The sequence below is a fragment of the Nyctibius grandis genome, chromosome 12 (genome assembly GCF_013368605.1).
Source record: "Nyctibius grandis isolate bNycGra1 chromosome 12, bNycGra1.pri, whole genome shotgun sequence".
In the NCBI taxonomy this organism is placed as follows: Eukaryota; Metazoa; Chordata; class Aves; order Nyctibiiformes; family Nyctibiidae; genus Nyctibius; species Nyctibius grandis.
In genome coordinates this window covers 20,390,139-20,403,346 of record NC_090669.1, presented here as the reverse complement: position 1 = coordinate 20,403,346, position 13,208 = coordinate 20,390,139, and the positions used below count along the sequence as shown (strand labels likewise).

General features: G+C 55.8%; 1 protein-coding gene across 1 annotated transcript; it reads left to right on the top strand.

Annotated features, from left to right (window-relative positions):
- The first annotated feature begins 1,718 nt into the window (after positions 1–1,718).
- Positions 1,719–4,645, top strand: FOXF1 (forkhead box F1). Its single transcript, XM_068411519.1, has 2 exons — positions 1,719–2,778; positions 4,485–4,645. The coding sequence occupies exons 1-2, from the start codon at positions 1,719–1,721 to the stop codon at positions 4,643–4,645; spliced, it is 1,221 nt and encodes a 406-aa protein (XP_068267620.1).
- The last annotated feature ends 8,563 nt before the right edge of the window (positions 4,646–13,208 follow it).

Sequence of the window (13,208 nt, the reverse complement as noted above, 5' to 3'; positions counted from 1 at the left end):
GATTTTTTTCTTCTTTTTTCCCCCTTCCTTTCCCCAATCTTGAAAGCGAGGAGGCTGCAGCAGCCAGCACATCTGCTCCGCTCCCAGCCAGCGGCCCTGAAAGCCCAGGCTCCTGCAGCTGTGACACCCGCCTTCCCACCCTGCACCCCCCCTCCCCGGAACGCAGGTTTCCACGCGCGGTCCGCAAGAAGGTGACAAAGGTTTCAAGCGACTTACCCTGATGAGTGAGTGACAGGTCTCCTGATGGGGTGATGCTCAAAAGGGATATTTGGGGGGAGCGGGCGAGAAAAGGAGGTCTCTGCCCCCCTGCCTTCCTATTCTCCTTCCCCCCACCCCTTGTGTGAGCCCGTGGCATCCGCCGGAGCTGAGTATCAGGCTCCTGGCATTCAACTGCAAACGTTTAGCACAGATTTATATGACCCCCTCCCAAAAAAAAACCCACCCCACCCTCATCCTTAAAGCAGCCCCGGAGCAGGAGAGGGATCCGAAGCCCGTTCCCAACCCCGGACCGGCGGCGGAGGCAGAAAAGGGCATTTCGCGAGGCAGCAGGAGTTTTCGCCGATTTCTTTTTATTAAAGCACCCCCGAGCCCGTGTTTACATTGCTCAGTATAAACATCCTGCCCGGGCCCGCCGAGCTTAAAAGAGCGCACGAAGAGGGGGTTTAAAGTGGGTGAAGCACCGCGCTGCGCGCAGCTTACGCGGTCGGGGAGCGGCTCCGCTGCCCTGCGCCTACCGCGGAAGCTCCGCGCTGCCCGTAGGCCCCAGCTGCAGCTCCCCGGTCCTTTCCACGGACCGCGTGGGGCCTTTCCCACCCTCCCCCGTGATTTTCAGCAGAGGCGGCGAGGGGAAGGGAGGGCACGGCGGGGTGGGAGGGGGGTGGGGGGACCCCACACAGCGTCGCGGTCACGCGTGGCACAACCCCCCCATTTACACGCGGCGGCCAGGGATGCGTCGCGCAGCCCCCGTGTCGGGGAGGGCGGCGTGGAAAGGGCTCTTTAAAAGCTGCCCAGCAGCTGGGAGCTGGGAGCGGAGGGGGCCGGGACAGGGCGGCGGAGGGGGCCGCCCGGGAGGGCGTGGGGGAGCGGGTCGGGGCGGGGATCTCCTCGCCGCTCTTACGTCTGTCAAGGAGCGGCAGACGCGGCTGGGAGAGATAAAGTAAAAGGCGAGCGGCGGGACCGGGGGCAGACTCGACAGCCACCGCGATGGGAAGCAGCTCCCCGCAGCACCAGCCCAGCTAAAGCCGGCGTGCGGGGCGGGGGGGACGGGACGGGACGGCGGCGGCCCCGGTAGCCCGGCCCGCCGAGGGGCAGCGGCGCAGGCGGAGGCGGCGGCGGCCGCCGGCTTCTCTCTCGCAGCAGCCGAGCTCAGATCGCTTCCACCCGCCCCCCCCATCCCGCCTCCCTGCGCCCCCCCCCCACCCCCCGACCCTCCGCCTCTCGCTCGCCTTCTGCAGCCGGGCTCGGATTTAGGGATAAAGTGGGAGGAGGAGGGAAAGGGGGGGGGGGGGGCAGGGGGGGGTCGTCGCTTCCATTTGTTTATCTGCGGAGGGGTGAAGTCTCCCGGTGGAAAGAAACCCCGCCGGGGGGCCGGGAGGAGGCCGGGGGTGGGTGGGGGGGTGAGTGAGCGGCGAGCCCCCAGCAGCGTGGCCTTTTGGGGGGGCGCGTAGGGGAGGGTGGCGGAGGAGGGCCGGGGCTGGCCGCCGCGGACCTGGCCGTAGATGACTGCAGAAGCGCAGCAGGCTCTGTCCTCTCAGCCCCCTCCTCCTCCGGTGCAGAGCAGCTACGGCCCCATGTCCTCCGTGGCCGAGAAGCAGCCGCAGAGCTCGGCCATGGACGCCGCCTCCGCGGCGCCCGGCGGGGCGACCGGCAGCGCTCCGGGCAGCGGCGGAGCCCCGGGCAGCGGCGGTCCCAAGGCGAAGAAGACGAACGCGGGGATCCGGCGGCCGGAGAAACCGCCTTATTCCTACATCGCCCTCATCGTCATGGCCATCCAGAGCTCACCCTCCAAACGCCTGACCCTCAGCGAGATCTACCAGTTCTTGCAGAGCCGCTTTCCCTTCTTCCGCGGCTCCTACCAGGGTTGGAAAAACTCGGTGCGCCACAACCTCTCGCTCAACGAGTGCTTCATCAAGCTGCCCAAGGGGCTGGGACGCCCGGGTAAGGGCCACTACTGGACCATCGACCCGGCCAGCGAGTTCATGTTCGAGGAGGGCTCGTTTCGCCGCCGACCCCGCGGATTCAGGAGGAAATGCCAGGCGCTGAAGCCCATGTACAGCATGATGAACGGGCTCAGCTTCAACCACCTCCCCGAGAGTTACGGCTTCCAGGGCTCGGCCGGCGGGCTCTCCTGCCCCCCCAACAGCCTCTCCCTCGAAGGGGGCTTGGGGATGATGAACGGGCATTTGTCCAGCAACGTGGAGGGGATGGGCCTGGCGGGACACTCCGTGCCCCACCTGCCCGCCAACGGTGGGCACTCCTACATGGGCAGCTGTACCGGCTCCTCGGCGGGGGACTACCCGCACCACGAGAGCTCCGTGCCCGCCTCCCCGCTGCTCGCCGGCGGCGGTGTGATGGAGCCCCACTCGGTTTACTCCAGCTCGGCCTCGGCGTGGGCTCCCTCCGCCTCGGCGGCCTTGAACACCGGCGCGTCCTACATCAAGCAGCAGCCCCTCTCGCCCTGCAACCCCACGGCCAACCCGCTCTCCTCCAGCCTCTCCACGCACTCCCTCGACCAGTCCTACCTGCACCAGAACAGCCACAATACCGCCGAGCTGCAAGGTAAGGCGCGGACACGCGTGGGAGACACCCGAGACCGCCACCACGGGGGGCTGCCGGGGGCTGCCGGTGGGGCAGGCGAGCTCCGCGGCCACGCGTGGATCCCGGCCGCGCCGAGCCGCCCCGCTTCGTGGGGAGTTTTAATGCACTCTCCCGAGGAAGAGGCTGCCATCCCCCCTGCTCCTCACCTCCTTTCCTAGGGGCAACCAGGCAGCCGTCGGGGCTCGCCCCGATGGGGGACCCGCTTTCCGCCACTGCGGGGCTGGGAACCTCCGGGCCAGGGCTCTGCTCCCCCGGGTGGCTGCTCTGCCACCGGGGCCGCCCCGGGCCTAGGACCGGTGGGCTCAGGCAGGCGGGGAGCTGCGGGAAGGCGAGGACGGGGGTGGGCCCGAGGGGTCTTCTACTTCCATCGAGACCTGGAGGGATTCAGAGGGAGAAAATGGGGGGATTTCCCCACCGGGATGTCCGCCGCCCCCTCCCGCCCCGGCCCCCGCCATCAGCTCCTCTCGGGGTTGTGTTTTCCAGGCCCATCGCCTCCCCGCACCCTCCGCTCATCCGCCCATGCGGAAGTCGGTGGCCTGGGCCACCCGCGCCCCGTAGCCCCGGCCCGGCCTCGCCCCCGGCCCCGGGATGGAGCTGCCGGGGGTGGATTTGCCCTGGCTCCTTGAGGGGGAAAAAGATGGTGTTTTGGCCGGGAGGAGGCCTCGGGAGGGACGAGGCCGGCGCTGGACTTCGTCCTGCGGCCCAAATTCACCTCGGGGGGACGGGTGAGGGGGCTCTCGGGGCTCGGGGGAGCCCTGGGAGCGGTGGCTGGGTGAAGGGGCAGGTTTTGGGGTCCCCGTACATCACCTCGGGCCTTCCGGGAATGGAAAGTGCCTGGGTGTGAAACGGAGCGTTCGCGGGTCAAAAACACGAAGCGAAACGGGGAAAAAGCATCAGCCGGGCCGGTACGGAGCGGCCGAGCCCGGGCACAGCACTGGGCCGGGCCGGGGCCACCCTCCTGGTCCCGGGTCGGTCCCGGCTCCGGGCGAGCGCACCGCACCCAACTCCGCAGGAAAACGGAGCAAAAACCCGGCCCGAGGAGCCACCGGGCCCGCCCGCGGCCTTAACCGAAATGCTCCGGATTAACACGCAAATGACCGGCGCCGGAGCGGCGGGGAGCGGGGTCCCGGGTGGCCGCTCCTCCCCAGCGCACCCCGCATTTTCGTGGGCGTTTTATGTCCCGAGGTGGCGGCAGAAAGGACAGGGACAGCCCCGCTCTCGGCGGCGTTTCGCCCTCAGTCTCTGCACTCGGTCCCTGCCGCCGGCCCCGGGGGACGAATGTGCTTCCCCGCTCCGCACCCCGCGGACGTTCCGCGCGGGCGGAGGCGATGGGGGAGGCAGCCGGCACCTTCAAGGGCGTAAAACGGGGAAAAAACTAAACCCAACGCAAAGCAAATCCCATCTCCTCAAAGCCTCCTCGGGCCGCACCGTCCCGCGGCCGCGGGGGTTCCCTCCGCCGCACCTGTCCGCGCCCGCGGAGCCTTGTGAGCGTCCGTGTACATGTGTGCATGCAAACATACACCCAATTCCTCGCTGAGACCCGGGGGCTGCGGGGTTTTTTTTTGTTTTTTACCCCAGACGGCGGCTTTCTCCCCCACCCCGCGCTCAACCTCCTCTACTAAATATAATTCCGATGGCTGACAATCTTTCCCCCCCCCGTCCCGCAGGCATCCCGCGGTATCACTCCCAGTCTCCGAGCATGTGCGACAGAAAGGAATTCGTCTTCTCTTTCAACGCCATGGCCTCCTCCTCCATGCATTCAGCGGGCAGCGGCTCCTATTACCACCAACAAGTGACATACCAGGACATCAAGCCGTGCGTTATGTGATACGGGGCGGAAAAAAACACCTCCTGGGGCCGGCGAGGCCTGACCCCAGCACCCCCCCAGGACCCTCTCGGTGGAAAGGGGGGGGGTCTCTGCAGACTGGCTTGCGGCCCCGGGGCTGAGCCTGCCCCGCAGCTGAGCATCGGCCGGACCCGGCCTCCAACACGGGTCTTCAATCACAGACGGTCTCTGCCTTCTTCTGCTTCTTCGCTTGGGGTTGGGTTGAAAGAAAAGGTTAGCAACCCCCCCCGTCGTCCCGAAAACCCCGACTGCGAGTTTGGGTTCAGGGTTTGAAAAATGAGGTTTTGATGCTTCTTAAAAAAAAAAAAAAAATCAAATTACTAATTCAGTTTTGTAATCGGCGTGGAGCGATGCCACCATCCCGGCTGGCAGGCGCAGAACCGGATCGGGCTGGGGGGCTGGGGAGGACCCCGACCCCAACGCCAGCGCATCCCGCGGCCCCTCCGCGCTGCACCGCGGGGAGGAGCGGGCCCACCGCCGGGTCCCCTGCGCCCCAGCCCCCTCAGTCCCGTCTCACGTCAAGCCCCTTCTTCCGATAAATACTTTTTTCTTTTTTTTTTCTTTTTTTTTTTTCTTTTTTTGCCGGCAAACACCCAGCGGGCAAAAATCTCTCAGAGGGATATTTTTTTTTTTAGCTATTAATAATTTTTTTTTTTGCCTGCATAAAGACTGCAGGATCAGACCCTATGCAGAGAGAATAAGGCACTTTGAAAAGAGACAGCCATGCTCATTCTGTTATTTATTCTACATTTTTTTTGTTGTTGCTAATAATCGAGACACGCGTAGTCTCAGTTGATCAGTATTAAATCGGTGAATCTCTGTTGGCAATATTTGCCATATAGATTTTTTTTTTAGTTAATCTTTGTAAATTTTAAACGGATCATGGTCTCTGTGTAAAGACAATCCTCCATATGTTTTTATAGAAATATATATATAATGAAGGATTATTCCCCTCCCTCCCCACCTCTATATTTTTTTTTCGCCCCGACTTTGTACAGTTCCGTGTCACCTATTTTAATTCTTTCTGCACTGTATAAAATTGTAATTATGTGGGTTTTTTTTTTTTTCGCCCTGCCCTTTTGTGTACGTTTTGTCCCTAAAGAAAAAAAAAAAATCGAACCGAAATAAAACATGTATGTTATTTGTACATGGGCTTCACGATTGTATGAGCAGCAAATAAACGAGCATGCGGTGTAACACGCGTAATTATATCTGAGGAGTCTGTGGCCTCTGCGGAGCGCTCCGCAGTGCGCGGAGGGGCCGCGGAGCGCCCGGCTCGGCCCGTGCAAACCTTCGTGTGTTTGATATAATAATTTCCCATCTCGGTGCAGACTCGAAAGGACCTTTTTGGGGGTTTGGCTGCGGCTTCCGAGGGGTCCTGTGTCCCGGGACCCCTCCCGTTCGCTGCGCGGAAACGTTTCAAATGAGGATAATGAAACGAGGAGGGAGGAAAAGCGGAGGCGCTTTTTATTTTTACCTTTTTAAAATTATTATTATTATTATTTTATTTTCTTCCCGCAAGGAGAAAGCGAAAGGCGGTGTTTGACAGCTCTTTGCCTCTTGCTCAGAAACAAGGCTTGTCGCTACAGGGACGCACCAGCGGCTCCTTTTCTCTCCTCCTCCTCCTCCCCGGGAGGGACACGGGCATTTTTCGGGCAGCCCGAGCCGCGCATCCCCGCGGAGCCGCGCCGGGCTCAACCCCGGCTCCGCGGAACCTCCGCTGGTAACGGCCGCGGCGAGGAACGCGCTAAAGCTTCTCACGGGTTTTTCCCTGCGTGACAAATATATAAAATAATAATAAAAATCAAACAGATAAACTGTACCGTCACCGTCCTGAGCTGGCCAGCGATAAATCCGCAGCGAGGAGAGCAGGCAGCAGGGACGCGAGCCCATCTCATCCGAAAAATAGATCTTTTCCTGCAAAGTTTGGCTTTATTTGGTCTAATTAAGGATATTACCATATCCAGGAAATTTAGCTTTAATCCGTGGGCCGATATCAACACTCATAGTTCGAATGTACACGGACATAAAAAAATGGGTGCACACAAATTAATCTGATTACTTGGCTGTGTATTTCTGTCTTTATATAAGGAAAATAGGTTACCGCACGCTAATTAGCCCAGCTGTGTGTGATCAGCTTAATTAAAACCAAAGTTAGGTGGTAAAAAAAATAACCTTTCTAATTATTCTTTTAATTAAGGCAGGTGGGAAAGGCTTTAGCAGGATTGGTGGAGGCCTTTCTCAGGCAGCAGGTTTTGTTGTTGTTGATGGGGGGGGGGGGTTTAGAGTTTTTTGGGTTGGTTTTGGTGTTTTTTGGGGTTTTTTTTTTTGAGAGTAGGTCCGTTGAAACTAGCAGCAATCAACCTGCAGCATTTATTGAGGTTTCCCTGTTTTTATGCCTGTATGGATGGATTGACCCACCGCCTGCCCTGCCGCCCGTCCCTGTTGGAGGGGAGCCGCGCTGTTACCATCCTTCTAATGCGCGAGCTGAAGACTGAGGTTTTGCTCCTGAAGCACATATCTGCGCTAGGTGTGGCTGAGATAAAGGTCCAGGGTTAGGAGTTCAGTTTCTGCCAAGTGGTTCTTCCTTCCTTGAAGTCTCACTGTCACTCCTAAGGTTCATTTTCATCCTTCAGATTAATTTGGGACTGGCTCGGTTGCCCGCAGTACCGATGTCTTCACAGCTTGGCCTCCGTCAGGCTGGAAAAGGCAAGTGGGCACCTTGCAAGCCCCAGGTCTAGCTCAAAGGGGGTTGATATCTGATCCCCAACAAAGCTTTACATGTTTCAGTTTTCTCCCTCCCGTCGATTTCTAAACCTGGAAAAACAGAACTGTCGCATACCGTGGACGCCACATATTCCTCAAGCCAGTGAGCGCAGTCTAAACAGACAGCTCTTCATCTCAGACACCTACACCAGGCAGGAGAGGGTGAAACCCCCCAGGCTCCTGCCCCCAGCCCTTCTTCTGCACAAGACAAACCTGATTTTTCCCTGTATACATTGTCCCAGGGGCTGGCAAAAAACCCAGCCGCTATCACCAGCGGTCCCTTTGTACAAGCTCAGCTCGTACGTTTGCAGGATCCGTTGAGCTCTGGTAGGAGGCGAGGAGAAATAAGCTTGCTCAGAAATGCTGTTGGAGCCCTGTAAGAGGAGATGAGACGTAGGCTTGCTCAGAAATGCGGTATTTGCTCACGTAAAGGCACACATCTGACCGCTGTCAGCTGCTGTGGCTCAGTTCAGTGTCATTGATCTGCTCCCCGCTCCTCGTCACCCACTTCCCAACCTGTAGGTGACACACCACCAGTTTTCTTTTGGGTTTTTTTGGCATTTCTGCTATAGGAAAGAGTTTCTCATTGCAGATGCCCTGTGCAGGCCCATGAGTTTTCTACAGGGCTGAAATTTTGGAGCATGATGAGAAACAGGGCCTGGTGTCTCCAGCTGGATTGGGCATAAGACGTACCCCCGCCTCAGGGGACCTGGGTGTCCCCAGGCGTGCTGCACCCAGGGCCATAGCAAGGATTTGGATGGCAAGGCATGTTGGCAGCCCCAACAATTCCTTCTGCTTCTCCCTGGGTGCTTCCTCCCACCCTTGCAGGGCCACCACGGAGCTGGAGCTCTGCATCTACCACTGTCACCTGCCTGTGGGCTTGTGTCCCCAGGGGCGTTTATGGGGGGGTGCACACGGTCCGGCGCTGTGGAACAGCTTGAAGGAGCACGGGATCATTCAGGGATCCCAAAGCAGGGACATGCACTGTGGAGCCCCTGCAAAAGGAGATGTAGGGCTGAGTCCCCGGGGGGCGACACACACATCTGGGGGGGGACACACATCTGGGGGAGCCCCATCGGGGCGACCTGTGGTCCTTCGCGGGGATGGCATCATCTGGGCAGGGATGGCATCATCTGGGCAGGGATGCTGTCGAGGGAGGGATCTGGGGGGGTCTCCGCCGGGGGCAGCGGGGCCGGTCGCGGGGGGGGGAGCCCCGTCGGGGGCGGGGGGGCGGTGCCGTTCCCTTGGCGGCAGCGCCACCTGGTGTCGGCGGACCGGCACCGCCGGCACCACCCGCGCCTCGCCCCCGCTCCCCGCCCAGCCCCGATTTTCCCCAAATTGGGCTTAAAACCGGGCCGGGTCTGGTGGTTTCTGACCTTTTCTCCACGAGGTGGGTGTTAAAGCTTCGCTTTCTGTTATTTTAATTTTTTTTTCCCCTTCTGGCATCCGGAGATCCGAAGGAGAACGTCCCTTTATCGCATCTTCAGATTTAGCATCGCAACGTTGGTGGTGGAACATGCCAGGTGAAACTCGTTTAAGGGATGCTTCTGGATCAGGCCTGTTCGTGCCCAGGTGGGACAGATGGGGGTAGGTGGCATGGGATAGTATAAAGTAGCCCATGATGCTCTCAGCTGGGGTTGGTTACACACACTAGCAGAAAACTGGGTACCTTGGAGACTTACCTGGTGAGTAGACACCTTGAATCTTAAATGGGTATGTGGAAGGCCATGTTCTGAGTTTGGTAGCAAAGTCTTAGCAGGTAAAGGCTCAGATCCATCAGAATAATTGGATGCCTGACTTCTCCCTCAAAACCAACAAGTTTGGGTACCTTGGGGAATCTGAGCCATAGTTCTTGTCACTTTTGAAAAGGGGACTTTGATTTCTGTATCATTGAAATGCTTTTGGAAGACCAAACCTGAACATTTGTTCCCTTTCCATGCATATTTACAAGCATAACTGCTGCCTGACACCAGTCTCTGAAGGAAAAGACAGTGCTGGAGTGCTCCTGTGGGCATTTACACATCTCTGCCAAGAAATCTTTGCCATGGAGGTTCACCCTCAGGGACAAAATACCTGATTTAGGTGAGTGTACATCTGTTTAAAGATGAGCAGGAGATGCCCTGAGTGCAGCTCTGCAGCAGCTCTGCAATTGTGAGCTGATGTTATTCATAGAAATAATTATCAGATTGGCTCAAGTGAGGAAGGGCGTGCAGCTCAGCTGTTTTTTAAAGTAAACTTTCACTGCTGTTATTCATCTTGCCCAGTAAGAAACTAAAATGAGAATATTATTAAGGCAAAACAACAGGAGGAATAAACCTTGTTGTTATTGAGCTTCTGGGTTGGAGATCTGTCTGTTTGCACAGGCTTATAAAAGCTCTTTGAGACCAATTCCCATTTGCAAAGGTTGCTCTGATCCATCAAGTTTCTGATGTATGTTTTAAACCCAATCTTAAAATGAGCTAAACGTTTGCAAGGGAGATGCAGATCCTTCAGAAAAATTCACTGAGGTGGATTGCTCTGAGGTGGATTCACCTCAGTGGGTGCACTGAGGTGAATCTCCTCTTCTTGGATGCTTCCTGCAGATCCTGAGAGATCCTAAGAAGCCTGGAGGCCACTGGTACAGGCACCAGCGAGCAAATGACAATCCCAGAGATCAAACCATCTCTGCTTAATGATGGAAGGAGATGTGGGGACACTAGCAGTGCCACTTTACTTCAGTAGTAAATGTAGGAGCCTGAACACAGGCGTTCCCTTATTTAAAGCAGCAGCAGTTGAAAGACCCAGAAAGGTACAGAAAGTGCAGTTCTGTGGCTCAGCTCAGCTTCAGGCTAATTACTGAAAAAATAAGCAAACACACCTGGGAAAGCACGGTGACAGGGCCTGGAAAGTTTTGCAGGGACTCACAGTACCAAGAGTTCACTTGGAGCAGAACTTGCTCCAGCAATTGTGCTCCTCTGTGGTGGTAAAGGAAAGCTGCTGCAGACCAGCTACCTGAGTAATCGCTTCCTTCAGAGAGATGGAAATACCATGCTTTGCAGTCTGAGCAGTGCAGGTGCCTGGAAACACTGAAAACACGATATCCCTCTGGAAAAATCTAAGTATTACTCTTGTCTGAACAATTATTCACTCAAAAATACAAAGGAGTGGCAGCAATGGATACACTAATGCCTAGAAATGTAGAAGTCTTTGCAGCATTTTGTGCGTGTTTCTCTTCTTTCCCTGCCCTTTTTTTTTTTTCTCCCATCTAACAGTCCTGTCTGTCTTATTCCTTAAAGAAAGGAAATCATCTTGGTTTAGCTCCATGTGTTCCTGCATGGGATGTGTGGACCATAACACCTGTCAGACCTCTGGAGGAGGCACGTTTTGGGAAAAGTATCCCAGTTTCTCTCTGATGTCTTGTCTCACAGAGCTGTGGTTTATCCCCAGACTGGAGGGAGGCTTGTGTGGGTGCCTTGATGGGAAGGCTCTACCAGAGCTGCAGGACCGAACGCTTCCCAGGTGCAGCAGCCGGTGTGCGGGGGCAGAGCAACCACAACACTGCAGCTCTCTGTTGGGAAGCAGCAACGTGCCCGTCTGGGACATCAGGTACCCACCACATAGAAAAGCCCAAAGGCTGCCACGCTATGGGGTGGGGTTTTTCTGAGCGCTTTTGATGAGTTTCTAGCCTGTTCTCTCCAGTTGTTTTCCAAAGTGGTCAGAATTACCAGTTGCATCTAGGCTATCAGGAGCCATCTCCGCCTTCCTCATTTTCCCATCTGTAAAACGTGGGTGTTACTGGGGCCACTGTAAAGATGGACTAGATAGGTCCGTATCCTGAACTCATTTCTCCCAGGGACTTCAGTGGGATGCCCAGCCCAGAACAATGGCAGGATACACGACCCTAAACATTTCTGCAGTGCTTTGAAAGATGAAAAGCAGTGACTTTTATACCTATGTCAGTGTAGGGGCAGGGAAAACGTTTCATGATGTTTATAGCAGACATCACGGACATTACACATGAAAACATGGGAAATGGTGCACTTTTCTTGTAGGGAGATAATCTTTAATAGATGGCAATGAGGAAATAAAAGCATTCGTACACAACAGCCTACCTCATGGAGGGGTATGTTTGCCTGAGTAACGTGGCCACAGCCACAGATGTTTCCTCCAGAGCCAGAACTGCTGCATGGGGCTGTTCCTCCTGAGGAACCGGAATGAGAGAAATCCCAGCGCAAGCTTTTCCTCCCCCTCCTCGCCCCTTGCCGCGGTTGTGGAGAAAAACACAGCCCCAGCGCTAGATTTTTCAATGGAAACATTCCCCTAAAAAACATTTGTTTCTCCCTTTGGAGCAGTAGAAGACGATGAAATAAAAATAAATAAATAAAAAAAAAGAGACATGACTTGAAGACAGTATTTAACTATCCCTTTTCTGAGATATTTTATTGGTCTCCAAAGATGATGGGCTAATGTCTCTGTCCTTAAAGACTGTTTTCTGGGAGAGGAGCAGGGACTGATGTGCATGGAGACACTGGAGGGGTGGAGGGGGACCTGGCTGTGGGACCCAGGATAGGGCTCTACTCTCTTCCCACCCTGATGGTGAGATTTTTTTTTTTTTTCCCTTTTTCTCTCCATGGAAATAAACGATCTCTGAGTCTTGTCACCCAGAGAAGACTACACAGCAACACAGCTTGTTTACTCGCTGTTGTCTTTGGTGGGTTGAAGCTGTGTGGCCTTGTCCTTGTTCCAGGAAACGCACGGACAGAGCTGTCTGAAGGAAAACCCTAACGATTGTATAGTTTTCAGCGCTGAGTGGCAGTCAGCCACCTCGCTTTTATTGTTAGCAAATTACAGTGTTGCCTCACTGCTCTGTGCCACACACCACGCTGTGACTAATATAATTCAACAAAAGAAAATCCCCTCCAAAGTGACCGTGTTCTCGAGCCCAATGGAGCTGGTAGATGCTCTGTTCATCTGATACTGTTTTCTCCCTGCATCTCACCCACAAGCGAGGACAGGACGAAGGGCGGAATCACCCCATGAAGCTCATGTCCATGATGTACCACCTAGGGTGGTCGCTGCTGGATCCCACACCCTCCCAGCTGCCACGGGAGCGGAGCTGGGTTTGCTCACACCCACCAGGCTCCGGAGCTGTTCAGCATCTTTCCCCACTGACCCCTCAAATAAGAGGGGCGTGCAGTAACAACATCCTCACTTGTTTGTGCCATGAAAGGAGCTGGAAAGAATGCATTGAACCACATGACAAGCGAGGACATCAGGCTGCACAGAGAATAGAAAGACTTCATTTTTAATTACTTCTGAACAAAGTTGGCTCAGTAAAGTATTTCCCATTGTACTGCTGAACTTTTCTTCTCATCGCACAGCAGCGAAACGCAGGCTCCTCTGCTGCTGCAAATGAACTAAAATCAAGTCTGTGTTAGGGATCACTTCATTCTCTATTAAAAGCAGACTACCCATCTATCACCAGCGTTTCAGACTTCTCTGCAGCATCCAGGCACTTCTTTGTCACTGTAGATGATTTTGTCTTAAGAAGCAAGGACATCCCACTGTCCTTACAGAAAGAGACTGGGGGTTAAGTGCTTAAAGACACCTTCTCTCCATTGCTCCAGGCACGAGTGGTCACAGAAAGGCTATTACAGAGAACTGGCTCGAAGCATCGAGGCCTCAGAAGTCCTGGACTAGTGCTTTCAGTGAGCAAGGAAGAGGGGATCTGAGGGTCGGTACGCACCTGAGATGAGGCACAAACTGTATCTACGTAGACGTAGCCAAGTCCAACCTATGT

Coding starts and splice junctions, on each gene's coding strand:
- FOXF1 (XM_068411519.1), top strand. CDS start 1,719: ATGACTGCAGAAGCGCAGCAGGCTCTGTCCTCTCAGCCCCCTCCTCCT. Junction 2,779..4,484: donor CAATACCGCCGAGCTGCAAG/GTAAGGCGCGGA, acceptor CCCGTCCCGCAG/GCATCCCGCGGTATCACTCC.